The sequence below is a fragment of the Chrysochloris asiatica genome, unplaced genomic scaffold (genome assembly GCF_000296735.1).
Source record: "Chrysochloris asiatica unplaced genomic scaffold, ChrAsi1.0 scaffold00158, whole genome shotgun sequence".
NCBI lineage: Eukaryota > Metazoa > Chordata > Mammalia > Afrosoricida > Chrysochloridae > Chrysochloris > Chrysochloris asiatica.
This window is the reverse complement of record NW_006408676.1, coordinates 2,442,248-2,457,006: the sequence shown is the minus strand read 5'-3', so window position 1 is coordinate 2,457,006 and position 14,759 is coordinate 2,442,248. Positions and strand designations below refer to the sequence as shown.

The following is a 14,759-nucleotide window of genomic DNA, read 5'->3' as shown; positions in this document are numbered from 1 at the left end:
TTGGTTTGTGCTGAACTGGGCATGGATTTAGGAATGAAAGTCCAGCACCTTAAGTCCAACACCCCAGCCTGTGTTTCACTGTGCTACGGCACATTCAAGAACCTTCTGTTCCCATGGCACCATGGCAGGGCAAGTTTCCCAGAACCACTGTGACTCAGGAATGTGATCTCTGCAAGCTTAGAGGACAAGTGCTCAGAACTCTCACTGGTTTAGAATAGGAAAGACCCTACTGTCCCTCTCCATTTGACACAAGTCTCTCAGCACTTATCATTATTTCACTCCCGTGTCCAGGTCACATGTGCAGTTTGTGGACAAATCATTGATAAAATGACTATAATCTAGCTGGCCTCATTCAAGAGAAAGAACTCATCACTAAGTTCATGCATTCTCATCAAATAAATTGTGCTTATCTTCCTACCCAAATCAAGTTGATTACTCTGCACTGAGGGGTATTCTGATAAAGGAAAAGTGTGCTGAAAATTTCTTGGCTGATTCATATTTGTAATAGGGTGTCATCAATGGTGAGCCACAATAATGACTAGGAGAGTCTCTATAGTGTCTCGGTACTCTGGGCTGGTGCAGATGGAGTGAAAACACCCACCCCCTGCATTAGTGCAGTTTCCCTAGTCCCATGGAACTCCAACACCAAAGCAGCATCTCTGTGAGAAGCTCCTCAGAAAGGGTTTTTCAAGTAAGATGAAGAAATAGTTTCTGAGGAAAATAAACTTGAAATGTAAACTTGACCTCCATCTTGAGATTTAGCAGGGTGAAGGTGCCAAGAATTTCTGTGTTAAATTCCCACGTATACCTTTCAAAATTTTTGCTTAACCCAATCTTTCCTAAATGTATTGAAGACATGCCATCACTGAGTCCTGAAAACAGGATGGGTTGAGATATCACACATGATGCCCTTGTGTGAAGACCAGCAGACCAGTGGGGCTAGGAGAAAGCAGAGGTTATAATTCCCACACAAAGGTTTAATGAAAAGGGCAGGCTTATGATACATGCCTCACAGTTTCCTTGTCATAAATGCCAGCTAATTTACTTAAAAAAATAATAATAAAATAAAAAGTTTTCTGCTTCTCCCTATTCTCCTTTTGAGATGGATTAAGGGGAACGGGCCAGGGAATTAGCAGTGATAAAGCCAATTGCAAAATTATTTCATGCAATCACATCAGAAGACAGATGAGACCACAGGAGGGAGGAGGACTATGCTTACAGAAATGGAGGACGGCTAGTGGGGACAGCAAGACTTTGGTAGGGTAGGAGTAGAGCCATAGCTGTGCAGGGACTAAGAGGAGGGGTCACTCCTTGCTAATCTGAACCTTCTGAACATGCAGACACCTGCCAAAAAGTCAAAAAATGCTGACAAATGTGAGGGGCAATTATGACTATCTCTGTGTGAGAGGTGTCAGACAGATCAATCACTCCCCTCACATCTCTGCCCATTCTGACTTCGGCCTCTAGCTGAAGCTGAGCTTCACTTTATGTGTTGGGCACAGGCTTGGAGTATGACTGGAAGCAGGGACAAAAGAATGGAGTGGCCCAGGCTGTTAACTCAGAGCAAGCTGAGTGCACTGTGATGTCTGTGGTGAGTTTGTGACATTGAGTGGGAATAATGGGAAGTTATGGGGTGATTGACTCATACTCAGTATAAGAGGAATTTGCATTCTAGGCTAAATTCCTCACCTGGACCCTACATTCACATACAAGAATGCTTGTTTAATAAGGAGGCCTGTTGTTATTGTTGTTGTTAAGTGCCCTTAAGTCATTTCCAAATTATTATGACCTTGTGTAGGGTTTCTAAGGAGTGGTTGGTGGATTTGAACTGCTGTAGCTTGCCCTTGCAGTTAGGTTAGTAGTATAGTGCTTGCCATACAGCATCATATCAACCCCCTAACAAGGGGCTAAGGGAGTTGATTTGAACAATTCTGAGATCACGGATCTTGGCTGGATGTGGAGGGACTTGCCTCAAAGGTGACAAAAATGAACCCTGTGACTTATGTGAGGATTTGTTCCTACCCAGGGATGAGAACTCTCATCTTCAGATATGTTATCAAGGGGAAACAATGCCTGGAGAAGGTAAAGTAAAAAAGAGGCAGGCCCACAACAAGATGAATTGACATAGTGTCAGCAGCAATGGACTCTAACGTAACAAAAATTGTGTGGTTAATACAGGAATGAGCAGTGTTTCCTTCTGTTATGCATAGAGTTGCTAAGAGTTGGAATTGACTGGACAACACCTAACAACAACAGAATGAGAACACCACTGTTCCCAGGAGGGCTGATAGAACCTCTGCTCTGAAAGAGAAGGCTGTTGTGTTTGCTGATTAAGAATAGCCAGGTGAGTCAAAATTTCCACCAAGCAAGGATTTATTTTAGGGAAGAGGCTAACAAGCTGAGACCAGAAGGGCTTAATGCAATGCTTAACACCTGACTCTCTGAACAACTGGTTTGTTGAGGTTTAAAAGGGGTTTAGATGGGGAAAGACATCATGTTTATTTATAGAGGCAGGTGCTTATTTCTGGAAATGGGCCCATTTCAGAGGGACTATGCTAACTGAGTGCATGTGTACATGTCTTCAAGATAGAGTCAGTCGCAAAGGTCACAGGTAGTGTTGTTGTGTGTAGTCGAGTCAGTTCCAAACCATAGCAACGCTCCCTGTATATGGTTTCTGGGGAGCAGCTGATAGATTTGAACCTCTGGTCTTGATGGTTAACAGTCCTGTGCTTACCCTACAGCACCACACCAGGAGGATATAAAATTTAGTCTGCAATTTGGAGCAGGTGTGGTTCTTGGGGACCCACCTGGTTCAAATTATTCTGAGGGGTTGGTATACTCCTCTGCCCCAGTAGAAGGTAGTCCTTTAAAGTTATGCCTAGGGTACTGGGTAGACCAGTTCGGTCTGTAAGACATCATACAAGGAAATAAAGAATTTATGGGTGGTCTTCCCTAATGGAATTTTTGTGGGTGGCATGTCCCATAAAAATGTTCTTAATGGCATGTTCCAGGATGTGGTTGCTCAGTTAATCATCCTGAGCATGTCCTACACATCTTTACAATTATTCAAGCATGGAGGGGCACAGTCCTCAACATTCCTCAAGACTTTGGTCAATAAGTGCCTTAGGCTTAATCCTGATTTCTGGGGCCCCTTTTCTCCCTCTGCCTCAGCACCAGATCCCCATAGGCTGTCCCTGATGACACAGTGGGTACTAAGGTTATCTAGAAGGTGGTTACGGTTAGCTGCTTCAACTATTAATACAATAGCAAGATGTGTAGTGAAGGCTCAGAAATTTGTCTAGCTCATATTAGTCCCTCAGTAAATGTTTGTGTAATGTGAAATGGATAGGTGGATCTGCCAGGATGGTGACTTAGGTGGACATGTAACTTAATCTAGCCAGACCATGTCCTTTGATACAAAGAGACCTCAGGAAACCCCACTGCTCTATTCCTCTTCTTTTGAAGCTAATCTTATTCTGAATCCCAAGGCCCATGAATCACTTTTCTAAATACAATTCAGAGTTTTTCCTATGTCTCAATGGTTAGAAAAGGATACATTCTACAGTGGTCCAGGGAACAAAATATTGAAATCGAAAATATTCCACTCTTTACCATTATGCTGTTGTTGTTAAGTGTTGTCGAGTTAGTTCTGACTCATAGCGACCCTGTATAGGGTTTCCAAGGAGCGGCTGGTGAGCTTGAACCATTGACCTTGTGGTTCAAACCAACCTTGCAGTCCAGCACATTAACCCACAGTGCCACACCAGGATCCCATAGTTAGTTTAGGAGCTAGAACTAGATAAAATAATAATTATAATTATAATCTCAGCACACCAGGTATTTTTCCTATTTTAGGATTTCCCCATAAAATGAAACATACTTGTGCAGAAAATTTCTCTTTTGGCATGCCCAGTGTCTGCTTTTATACATGTACTACCATTCTCTGTCCTATTCTCCTTCTCACTCAATTATTACTGCCTAATTAACTTTTATTCTCAGAAAGTTGCCCTTTTGAATCCTCTGTCCCCAAATCCCCTCTCCCCTTTCTTCATGTTCCCTTCCCTTCTTCACGTCCATGTCCTTTCATTACCCAGCTCAGGGCTCAGTCTCACCAAATAGTGTGATGCTGGCATTAGTATAGCCCAACTTATTGGAGGCCACACAAGTATAGTTCCCGTAGTCATGCTCAGAGACGTTGTAGAAGATGAGTTTTGAGAGGAATGGTCTATTTTCCACTTTGACCCCCTTCTTTCCTTCAGCCAGCCTGAGGCACACAAGAGAAAGACAAAAAAGAAGAAATAAATGACTTGGTTATAATTCTCTCATAGGAATACGATAGATTCTGGAATTAATGATTTTCACATTGCCCGCTTTCTGACATTATTATGACAACTGTATTTTCTACTTAACTATACAATAAGTTCACACACTGACATGTTTCTCTGTTTTATGTGTGTGTCTACAAATGTGTCCTGTCAGGATGTAGTATCTCACCATACAGACATTTAAGTTCTATGAAAGCAGGTGCAGCCTCTTTCCCTTGTTTGTAAACCTGTCATTCCTAGCATAACAAATGCAATGTACTAGCTGGGACATCCAGAACAGTATTATCAACAAAGTCGGTGCTTAATAGCTTGGATTTATTGGATGTTGATGATGATGATGACAATGAAGATGGTGATGATGGTGATAACAATTATGACCGAAAAAAAAAAAAAAATCCCTCAAACTTCAAAGAGAAAAATAACCTCAGAGGATTGAAAGAACATCCTCTTCAAGTACTTGGGTAACAATATTTCCTCTAAGACCTTGTACTATACAGATAATATTTTAGTTTTGGCCATGAACAGGAGAAAAGAATCATGGATCATTTTCATATTAAGAGGACCTGAAGGGCTTGGGAGAGGTGATCTTCTTAAAATATCATAGCAGAACAGTCACTGAGGATTATAGGTACCTAAGAATGTTTTTCTATTGAGTCCGGACAGGTTCCATGAACAACAATCCATTATGGCAACCCAATATGTTACAAGGGTTTGATGTTAGTGATAGGATACTAGAGAAATCCCACAGATAATTATAGATACATATATCTATAAGAAACATGGATTCCATCTCTAGGCAGATGAATAGGGGAAGGAGAAATGAGTGTTAAGAGCTGGTAAAAAAAAAAAAAAAAGAAGCATTGTTATTGTTGTTATGTGCCATCAAGTTGGTCCTGACTCTTAGCTACCATGTAAAGGGTTTCCAAGGCTGTAAATCTTTGTGGAAGCAGAAAGCCTCATCTTTCTCCCATGGAGAGGTTGGTGGGTTCTATTAGCTAACCTTGTGATTTGTAGTTTAGTGCTTATCCTACAGAGTTACCACACACCCTAAAAAAGAAGCATAGCCTCCACTTTTTGGAGGTTGTCAGCAGCAACTCTTATTATAAGTTATGTCTACATGCAAATTATGAGACCAACTCTGCTTATTAAAAGCTCTAAAGTGTCCTATTTCAAATAATAGTCTTTAAAGCCAACCTTTTACTTTCCCTGAAACAATCTGTCTTCCTTGCCCATAGCTGATTCTACATTAAAGGAAAGATTAATATTATATAGGAAAAAAACCCACCTTTTAATGAAGGATATCAGGCATGTGGTCACAAATCTGACTTGCCTGTATAGAACCTGCCAGGAGCTATGAAAGCAACCTATATATGATATCAAGCTGGATGAAGGTTGGCACATGCTCAAAACCAAAGCTAGTCTACTGCCATCATATTGATTCTGGCTCACAGTCACCCTATAGGCCAGAAAAAGAGTGCCTCCTTAGGATTTCTGAGACTGTAAATCTTTTTGGCAGCAGTCAGCCTCATCTTTCTCCCAATCACCAGCTCGTTGAGTTCGAATGACCAACTTTGTAGTTAGTAATCATAATCCAATGTCTAGTCCATGGCACCATAAAAGCTCCTAGGAGCATGTAGAGGGCACATGATTTGGAGAAAATGGCTGGTAATCAAACCGAAAGACAATATTTGAGGGGAAAAAAATAGAAAGTGATGTCGAGGAGAACAATGATAAGAAAATGCTTTGTAAACTATAAGAGTTGGAGTTAAACATTGGGAATTCCTGCCTGCCCAGGGGACACAGTAGATTTTAGGCACGATAGGCAGTTGCTTTGTCAAGATCTGAAGACTTCAATTCTGTGGTGGGACCATAGGATGACAAAATGATTTTCCCTATTCTGTAGCATAAGCAATGGACTGAGAACTGCAAGGTAGTTGGGTAGAGCTCATCAGTTGTTCCAAGGAAGAAAGATAAGGCTTTCTGCTCCGGAAAAGATTTACATTCTCAGAAACCCTCTGCGTTAGAACCAACTCCACGGCACTTAACAACACTCAGTTAACATGTAGTAACCTTGATCAGAAGAGAGAGCTGGGTTCTGGATTAAATTGGGTTCTCAAAGGACATCTGTCTCCAGAAATGTCAGAAAGGTTGGTTGAAGAGATTTTCATTATTATGTAAGATCCTCCCTCTCTCATAAACTAGGAGCAATGAACTGGTCCACAATCTACAGTCATCATTACAATGCTGAGCATTGTCCAAACACAATAAGACATCTGACTGTGTTGCAAGACACCACTTTTCTGTGCCCAGCTTGTTATGGATATGGACCCTGTAGGGGGTAGTGTTTGGAGAAGGAACTATATCTCTCCCACCAGGAAGCTCTCTAAGCTAGTCAAGCATACTGATCCCATTTGCCATCTTGACGCTCTTCATGGGTTAAGGAGAAAGACTTCACATCAGAACCAAGCTGTGAATTAGATTTAGGCTCTGTAGTGGGGAGTAGGATCCAGTTTGACAGCTCTGAAATGTCTTTAGCTAAAAGCAGTATAGGGTAGCCAGCAGCATTTTGCAGCACTTTACAGCTCCTGGAATGACTCACTCTCCTTTCTCAGTGTGGTCACACATTTTCCTCAGCCCCACACTTCTACCAGCTGCAGCTCCTTAATGGCCCTGGAGTTTCTTCTTCGGAAGATGGCCCTGTGGCAGTGTGGCCCTTATAAGTGCACAATTACAATTTCTTCTAGCCATGATAGATAACCACATGCAGTGGCAAGCAGTTGAGTAAATTAGCTAGATTGTAGCTAAAAGACTTCTATTCCAATTTTTTAGAAAACTGCTTGGTCCTTATCAAACAGGTAACCTTTGATTTGTCTCTGAAGTCTGTTCATCTCATAGGATGTGTGAGGTGGGTTAGAGCTGGTCTCCCCCATGGTAGAACAGTATAAAACGTGCCCTGTGAGACTTATCTGGCAGGGGATGTCTGGCAACCTAGATGGCACAGGCATGCCTGGTCATCTAAATGATAAGGACCTTAGAGGCAAAGATGTGCTTGTTCAGTTTGATGCCAGGAGAAAAGACAATGCCATTCAAAGGGAGACAATTAGGAATAGATAAGTAAAGGAGAAGCAAATGGAGGGTTGGGCAAAATCAACTGAAAGGGGAGAGAAGGAGTCACCCTCAGGCGGAATCAGCAAAAGGTCAGATACAAGTGCCTGTGTTTGGGGCTTTTTGGAACCCTCAGTGTTGATGCTGTCTCCCCTTCCACACCTGGTAATCGTGCAGGGCAGACAGTGCTGACCATCCTACAACCATCAGTCCAGTTCTCATCAAGTGGACTCTGACTCATGCTGGCCTCACGTGTATCAGAGTAGAAGTGCACTCCATAAGGTTCTCAATGACTGATTTTTTGCAAGTAGACAACCACCTGTTTGTCAGTTTTTTGTACTCTGCTTCCTTGTGTGTTGTTATAATGCTAGAAGCTATGTCACCAGTATTTAAAATAACTGCAGGGTTATCCATCATGGACAAGTTTCAGCTTATCTTCCTGACTAAAACAGTGTAGGGAGAAAGGAAGTCTTCTGAAGGTTTACTCACTGAAAACCTTATGAATAGCAGTGGAACACTATCAGTACTACTGTAATATTGAATACTGAAACCGGGAAGAGCTGCTTCCTCAAAGTAGAGTTTGTTATGATGACGCAAATGTAGTAAAGCTTTCAGGACATACATTTTCATAAGGGGCACAACTCAAAATGAAGAGAAACAGCTGTAAACATCCATTAATAATTGGAACATTCAATTTACTAAGTATGAATCTAAGAAAATTGGAAGTAGTCAAAAGTAAAATGGAAGTCTTAAAGATTGATAACTTAGGCATTAGTGAGCTGAAATGGACAGGTATTGGCCATTTTGAATCTGACGGTTGTATAGTTTGCTATGCCAGGGATGACAAATTGAAAAGGAATGCTGTTGCATTCATGATCAAAAAGAACAATTCAAGATTTATCTTGAAGTATAATGCTGTCTGTGATAGGATAATGTCCATACACCTACAAGGAAGACCAGTGAATACCACTATTATTCCAATGTATGCACCATACACTAAAGCTAGTGATAAAGAATTCTACCAACTTCTTCAGTCTGAAATTGATCAAACATGAAATCAGGACATACAGATAACAGCTGGTGATTGGAATGCAAAGGTTAGAAACAAACAGGAAAGATAAGTAGATGGAAAGTATGGACTTGATGATAGAAACCATTTTGGAAGTCACATGATAGAATTTTTGCAAAATCAATGTCTGTTCATTGCAAATACCTACTTTAAACATAAAAGATGACTATGTTTATGTTATTCATATAGGCCTCCCAAGATGGCATACACAGAAATCAAATTGACTTCATTACATCTGTGGGAAGAGATGGTGGGAAAGCTCCCTATGAACAATCAAAACAAAGCCAGGAGAAGACTGTAGAATAGACCTTCAATTGCTCATATACAAGTTCAGATAGAAGCTGAAAAAAAATTAAAGCAGATTCAAGAGAATGAAAATTTGACCTTGAACACATGCCACCTAAAGTTAGAAATCATCTCAAGAACAGATTTGATCAGCCACTAATGACCAAAGACGAGAAGAGTTGTATTGTTGTTAAGTGTCGTCGAGTTGGTTCTGATGCCTGTATAGTTTTCCTGAGGAGCAGTTGGTGAGCTTGAACCACTGACCTTGAAGTTCACATCAAGAACATCACACAGGAAAAAAGCAATTTGTTATCAAGAAAACAAGAATGAAGGAAAAGACCAAACTGGATGTCTGACGTGATTCTCAAAACTTGCTCCCAAGCATAGAGAAGCAAATGAAAGACATAAATTGGTAAAAGAGCTGAATAGAGAATTTCAGAGGGTAGTTCAAGAAGACAAAGTCAAGCATCATTAAAAAATGTGCAAAAAACTGTTAGAAAACCAAAATGGAAGAAGAACACACTCAGTATTTCTCAGGTTGAAAGGACTGAATAGAAAATTCAAGTGCTGCTTTGAAATACCAAAGGATTCAAAGGAGCTCTGGTAGTGTAGTAGTTATGAATCGGGTTATGAACGGTAAGGTCAGCAGTTCAAAACTACCAGCTGTTCTGTGGGAGAAAGATGAGGCATTCTGCTCCTGTAAAGATTTACAGAATCAAAAACCCTGTACAGGGTCACCATGTGTCAGAACCGACTCCACAGCACACAGCCACCACCACCAAAGGATTCTATGGGGAAAATACTGAATGATACAGAAGTCATCAAAAGAAGATGGAAGGAATATACAAAGTCACTGAACCACAAAGAAATGGTTGATATCCAACCATTTCAAGAAATAGCATATGATCAACAGCCAATGGTGCTGAAGAAAGAAGTCCAAGGTATTGGCAAAGAACAAGTTTCCAGGAACTGATGGAATACAAATTGAAATCTTTCAACAAACTGATACAGCACTGGAAGCATGAACTCAATTATGGCAATAAATATGGAAGACAGCTATCTGGCCAACTGATTGGAAGGATTCTAATTTGTGCCCATTTCAAACAGAATGTGGATTTCATCAGAAAATATCATTAAAATCACATACAAGTAAATTTTTGCTAAAGAAAATTCAAAGACAGCTGCAACTGTGCATTGACAGGGTTGAAGCCAGATTCAGACAAGGATGTGGAACGAGGGATATCATTGCTGGTCTCTAATGGATCTTTGCTGAAATAGATTATAATAGAAAGATGTTTACCTGTGCTTTACTGACTATGCAAATGCTTTTGACTGTGTGGATCATGACATGTTATGGACAACATTGGGGAGAATGAGTATTCTGGACCAAGAGGTAGCTGTTCGAACAGAACAAAGGGGGCACTGAATGGTTTAGAATTAGGAAAGGTGTGTATCAGTGTGTATTTTATTTTCCCACCATACTTATTCAATTCTAAGTTGGGCTGAATTACATGAAGAAGAACATAGCATCAGGATTGGAGGAAGACTTATTAACAACCTGCAATATGCACATGATACAATATTGCTTCCTGACAGTGAAGAGGACTTAAAATACTTACTGATGAAGATCTGGAACCGCAACCTTCAGTATGGGTTTCCCCTCAACTTAAAGAAAACAAAAATCCTCACCACTCAACCAATAAATAAATAGCATCATGATAAATGGAGAAAAGATTGAAGTTATCAAAGATTTCATTTTTCTTGGATCTACTTTCAACACTCATGGAAACAGCAGGCAAGAAATCAGATGCCATATGGAATTAGGGAAATCTGCTGCACAAGACCTTTTTAAAGTGTTCAAGAGCAAAGACGTCAGTTTGAGGAATAAGGTGCACCTAACCCAAAACACATTATTTTCAATAGCTTCATATATATGTGAAATTTGGACAGTGAATAAGGAAAACCATAGAAGAATTGATGTATGTGAGTCTTAGTGTTGGAAAAGAATATTAAAAGTATCATTGACTGCTAGAAAAACAAACAAATCTGTGTTGGAAGAAGTACAGCCAGAATGCTCCTTAGAAGACAGAATGTCGAGACTTCATGTCTCGTACTTTGGATACATTATCAGGATGGACCAATCCCTGGAAAGGGACATCATGCTAGGTAAAGTGGAGGGTCACTGAAAAAGAGGAAGACCATCCATGAGATGGACTGGCACAGTGGCAAGAGCAATGGGCTTAAGCTCAACAATGATTTTGAGGATGGCATAGGACCGTGCACTGTTTCATTCTGTTTTGCATAAGGTCGCTGTGAGTCAGAACTGACTTGATGGCACCTAACAATAACAACGGAATCCTGGTGTGGCATTGTGGGTTAATGTGCCAGACTGCAAAGCCATTTGAACTGCAAGGTCGGTGGTTCAAGCTCACCAACTGCTCCTTGGAAACCCTATACAGGGTCGCTATGGGTCGGAATCGACTCGACAGCACTTGACAACAACAACAATAACAGGCCTTTCTTCCAAGGCTCCTCTGGGTAAACTTAAGCACTTAATCTTTTGTACTACCCAGAGGCCCTATAACCACATTTCTGTACATTTTCTTTCCTTAATATATTTCAGGATTTAACTCTTCCCTGCATTTTACTTGTTTATTTCCCTCATAAGCAATCAAAATGATAAGATTCAGATGATTAGCCAGGACACGTGATGTTTTAGGACCTGACCCTATAGTTCTCCCCCTCTTTCATATATGTTTATCGTCCTTTACAAATTAGTTTTCCTTTTAATATGTTGTTGCTGTGTACCATCAACTATATTCCAATCACAGTGACACTATATGACAGACTAGAACTACCCCATAAAGTTTTTTGTTGTTTTCTTGTTAAGTGCTGTTGAGTCAGTTATGACCCATAGTGACCCTGTACAGGGTTTTCTAGGAACAGCTGGTGAGCTTCAACCACCGACCTTGTGGTTCAAATTGACTTTGCAGTCACATTAACCCACAGCACCACATAGGACTCCATAAGTTTCCTTAGGCTATAATTTTTATGGGAGACCCCTGGTATGGTACTGTAGGATAAGCACTGGATAGCAACCCGCAAGATTGGCAGCTCAAAGCCACCAGGTGCTTCTCAGAAGCCCTGTATATGGTCACTAAGAGTCAGAATCAATTCGAAGGCTCGTAACAACAATAGCAATCTTTGTGGCAGCAGATCGCAAAGTTGTTTTCCCAGGGAGCTGCTGGTAGGTTCAAACTACTAGCATTCTGATTAGCAGTTGAGGGTTTAATCATTGCACTATTGGGGGGGAAAAAACAAACAGCTTAAGCAAGATTTCTGAGTAGGGTAACACCCTTTTTACTAGAGTAGCATCAGTTCTCTCTCTTTGATGCTGACTTGTTAGAAGAGAGAGAAAATGGCTACATTTCACCTTACCTCCTTGTCAGTTTGTTTTTCCTTTTTCTGCCTCGCTTCTTTGTTCTGTAAAATAGGCTACATGAATTTGACACATCTCATTAAGATGCTACCAGAGTTCATCTTTAAAAATGGAAAACACTGCTTGTCACTTAGATGGATAATGAGAGAATCAGATCAGAGGAACTTTTACTGTCTTGCAGGAGGTGTGAGGAATATAAACCAAAACACTTTGATGATGTTTAGAACAGTGTTGGCAACAGTTTGGTTACTCTGGTCCTGAATCTCTCTCTGTTCTTCATGGATTTCCTTTTTGGCTATTTTTCTTTCTCAGCTTCTCAGCCTCTCTAACTTCATTTTGCTCTTATACTCTACATATACTTCAGGACTTTTTAAATTTTTTTGCATCCTCCCACCACACCCATATTAATATGAAAATGGTTTGAAAATAGATAGCCCTGGGGCATTCATTTAGTACCTTAAAAGAGCTCTTTAATAATAGCAATGGTCATATTGTCTGGCTATAGGGAACTGGAGAGCCCTGTGCAGACATGGCATTCTGTAACTCCCTGAAATGATCATCTTCAGGGAATCACAACAAATGCAACAGTGGGCAGGAAGGGAGCAGTCTACTTTTTGTTCCTACTGTGAAAGAGCAACCTGAGCACAAAGCAGGGCTAAATCAGGTCAGGACTCTTAATACTGCTGCTGATAGTGTCTGCACCAGAGATTCAATGGACTTCTTACTCCTTAAGGAAAGTTTGAGAAAGTGTTAGAAATAGTTCCAGGTAAAACCGGTTATTTTTGTAGGTTATAAAACATTCACAGACCTTACAATATTCCAAATCCCCTTTCTTTTGAGAGTTTGGTTTTTTTTTGTTTTTTTTTTTTTTGTTTTTAGTCTTGTTGGTTAGTGAGTAGTGATTCAGCCCAGAAACATAGCTGAAATATTAAGAACAAATTTTGTTTGCATAAACTCCCTTACTATATACTCTTGTAAATAGGAGAAATTCAAAAGAGGACTTTATAGGAATTTATGTGCAAGTCTCTGTATTTGTAACCTGAGAAGCCTTTCTGTTCCTGGTAGAGAAAGGAGGGAAGAAGACTTTACCTTTTGTCATCCTTGTACCACTGGAATTCTGCTGAAGGGACCGCTGAGGCTTCACACTGCAGTGTTCCCTTTTGCCCCACAGGGACACCTGTGCCCTTAGCTTCTGAAATGTATGGTGGATCTGCAGAGAGAAGACATCGGATACCATTTTAAAATGCATTTAGAAATGAAGAGCTAGCCTCCCTCACTGATTTTGTTCTTCACTCCCTGCCTTACTTCTGCTTGCTTGCACTGTGGAATCACTCACTATACAAATGTGCGAGATGATATATTCATGTTCAACACTGTAAAATGTATTTGCATTGGTTTCCAAGCAAAAGCTTTGTCTTCTTAACCACTGCATTGTTTATGTTGCCCTCTGTACAAAAGTGGAATTACCAGGTGTTCAGGCATACTTCCTGTTTAAACTCTTTAATGTGCATAAGATGATGCCTACTCATCAATTCTACATGCCATGGGTTGACAGAGCCTTTAATTTCTGCACACCAGGTTCTTGCCAGAGTATATAACCTCGAACTATTCAAGTCCCATCAAAAGCTCAGGTGCAAGAAATACTAATCAGGGAGAATTGCCTGAAGGGTATACAGATCAGTAATTTTTCTAGGTATTCTAAAATGGATCTCCTAATCAAGTCAGACCAAACTAGACCTACATACTTGGTCTGCATTCATTTGAAGTCTTTACCAAACTGCCTTTGACATTCCAGCAGCTTGCACTGAGGGACATTATAAAAAATAAGCATAATAAACCCTATCTATTTATAGCAGGAATACTGTACAAAGTATTTGTCTTTCAAAGTAGTCTATTTGTGACGATCCTGAAGAAAAACTTCTCTTGGGCCTCCGTACTAGGAAAATCATGTTTCTTCTAAGAAACAAACTGGGTTTTCTCTCTTAGACATAAATCTTAAGGAGATAAGGTTTCTCTATTTCGCTTAAACAATTCAAAGTCAAATTCTGGATCTGCATGCAGAAACTTTGTGGTCTGCATTTTGTGCTGTAATTTATCACTGGCTTTTGATTATTTTCCTATATAGGTCTTTCCTTTACTTTCATTTCCCTATGTTTTAGATTAATTTTATGGCCTATTTCCTTGCTTAAGTACGTCACAGGTTTTAGGCTCCAGTTGTAATAGAAGCTGACATATGGAAATATTTTTTTCCCAAGGAGAAGCCAGTGGGTTCTAATTGTTAACCTTTTGGTTTGCAGTCTAATGTTAAGTACTGTAACAGGGATCCTTTATGGAAGCATTGTTGTTAAGTACCTGAGTTGGTTCTGACTCATAGCTACCCTGTATAGGGTTTTTGTTGCAGACCGTGTAAGACTAATCAGAGGTTCGAGGCCCGCTAGGGCCGAGTGTAACAAATGAGGCCACTGGCAGTTAATGGCAAATTGCTTTCATATTAATATTCAGGTATATATATTAAATTAATACACTGGAGCCTTTG

The 14,759-nt window shown here is 40.3% G+C and overlaps 1 protein-coding gene across 2 annotated transcripts in view; it reads right to left on the bottom strand.

Moving 5' to 3' along the window:
• Nucleotides 1-14,759, bottom strand: part of NTM (neurotrimin) — a 749,477-nt gene that overhangs the window by 10,719 nt on the left and 723,999 nt on the right. For both annotated transcript variants that reach the window (XM_006871000.1, XM_006870999.1), the window contains exons 5-6: nt 13,313-13,433; nt 4,113-4,264 (exon numbers count right to left, since the gene is read on the bottom strand). In XM_006871000.1, coding sequence (XP_006871062.1) covers nt 4,113-4,264; nt 13,313-13,433 — 273 coding nt within the window. The remainder of the gene's footprint in view (nt 1-4,112; nt 4,265-13,312; nt 13,434-14,759) is intronic.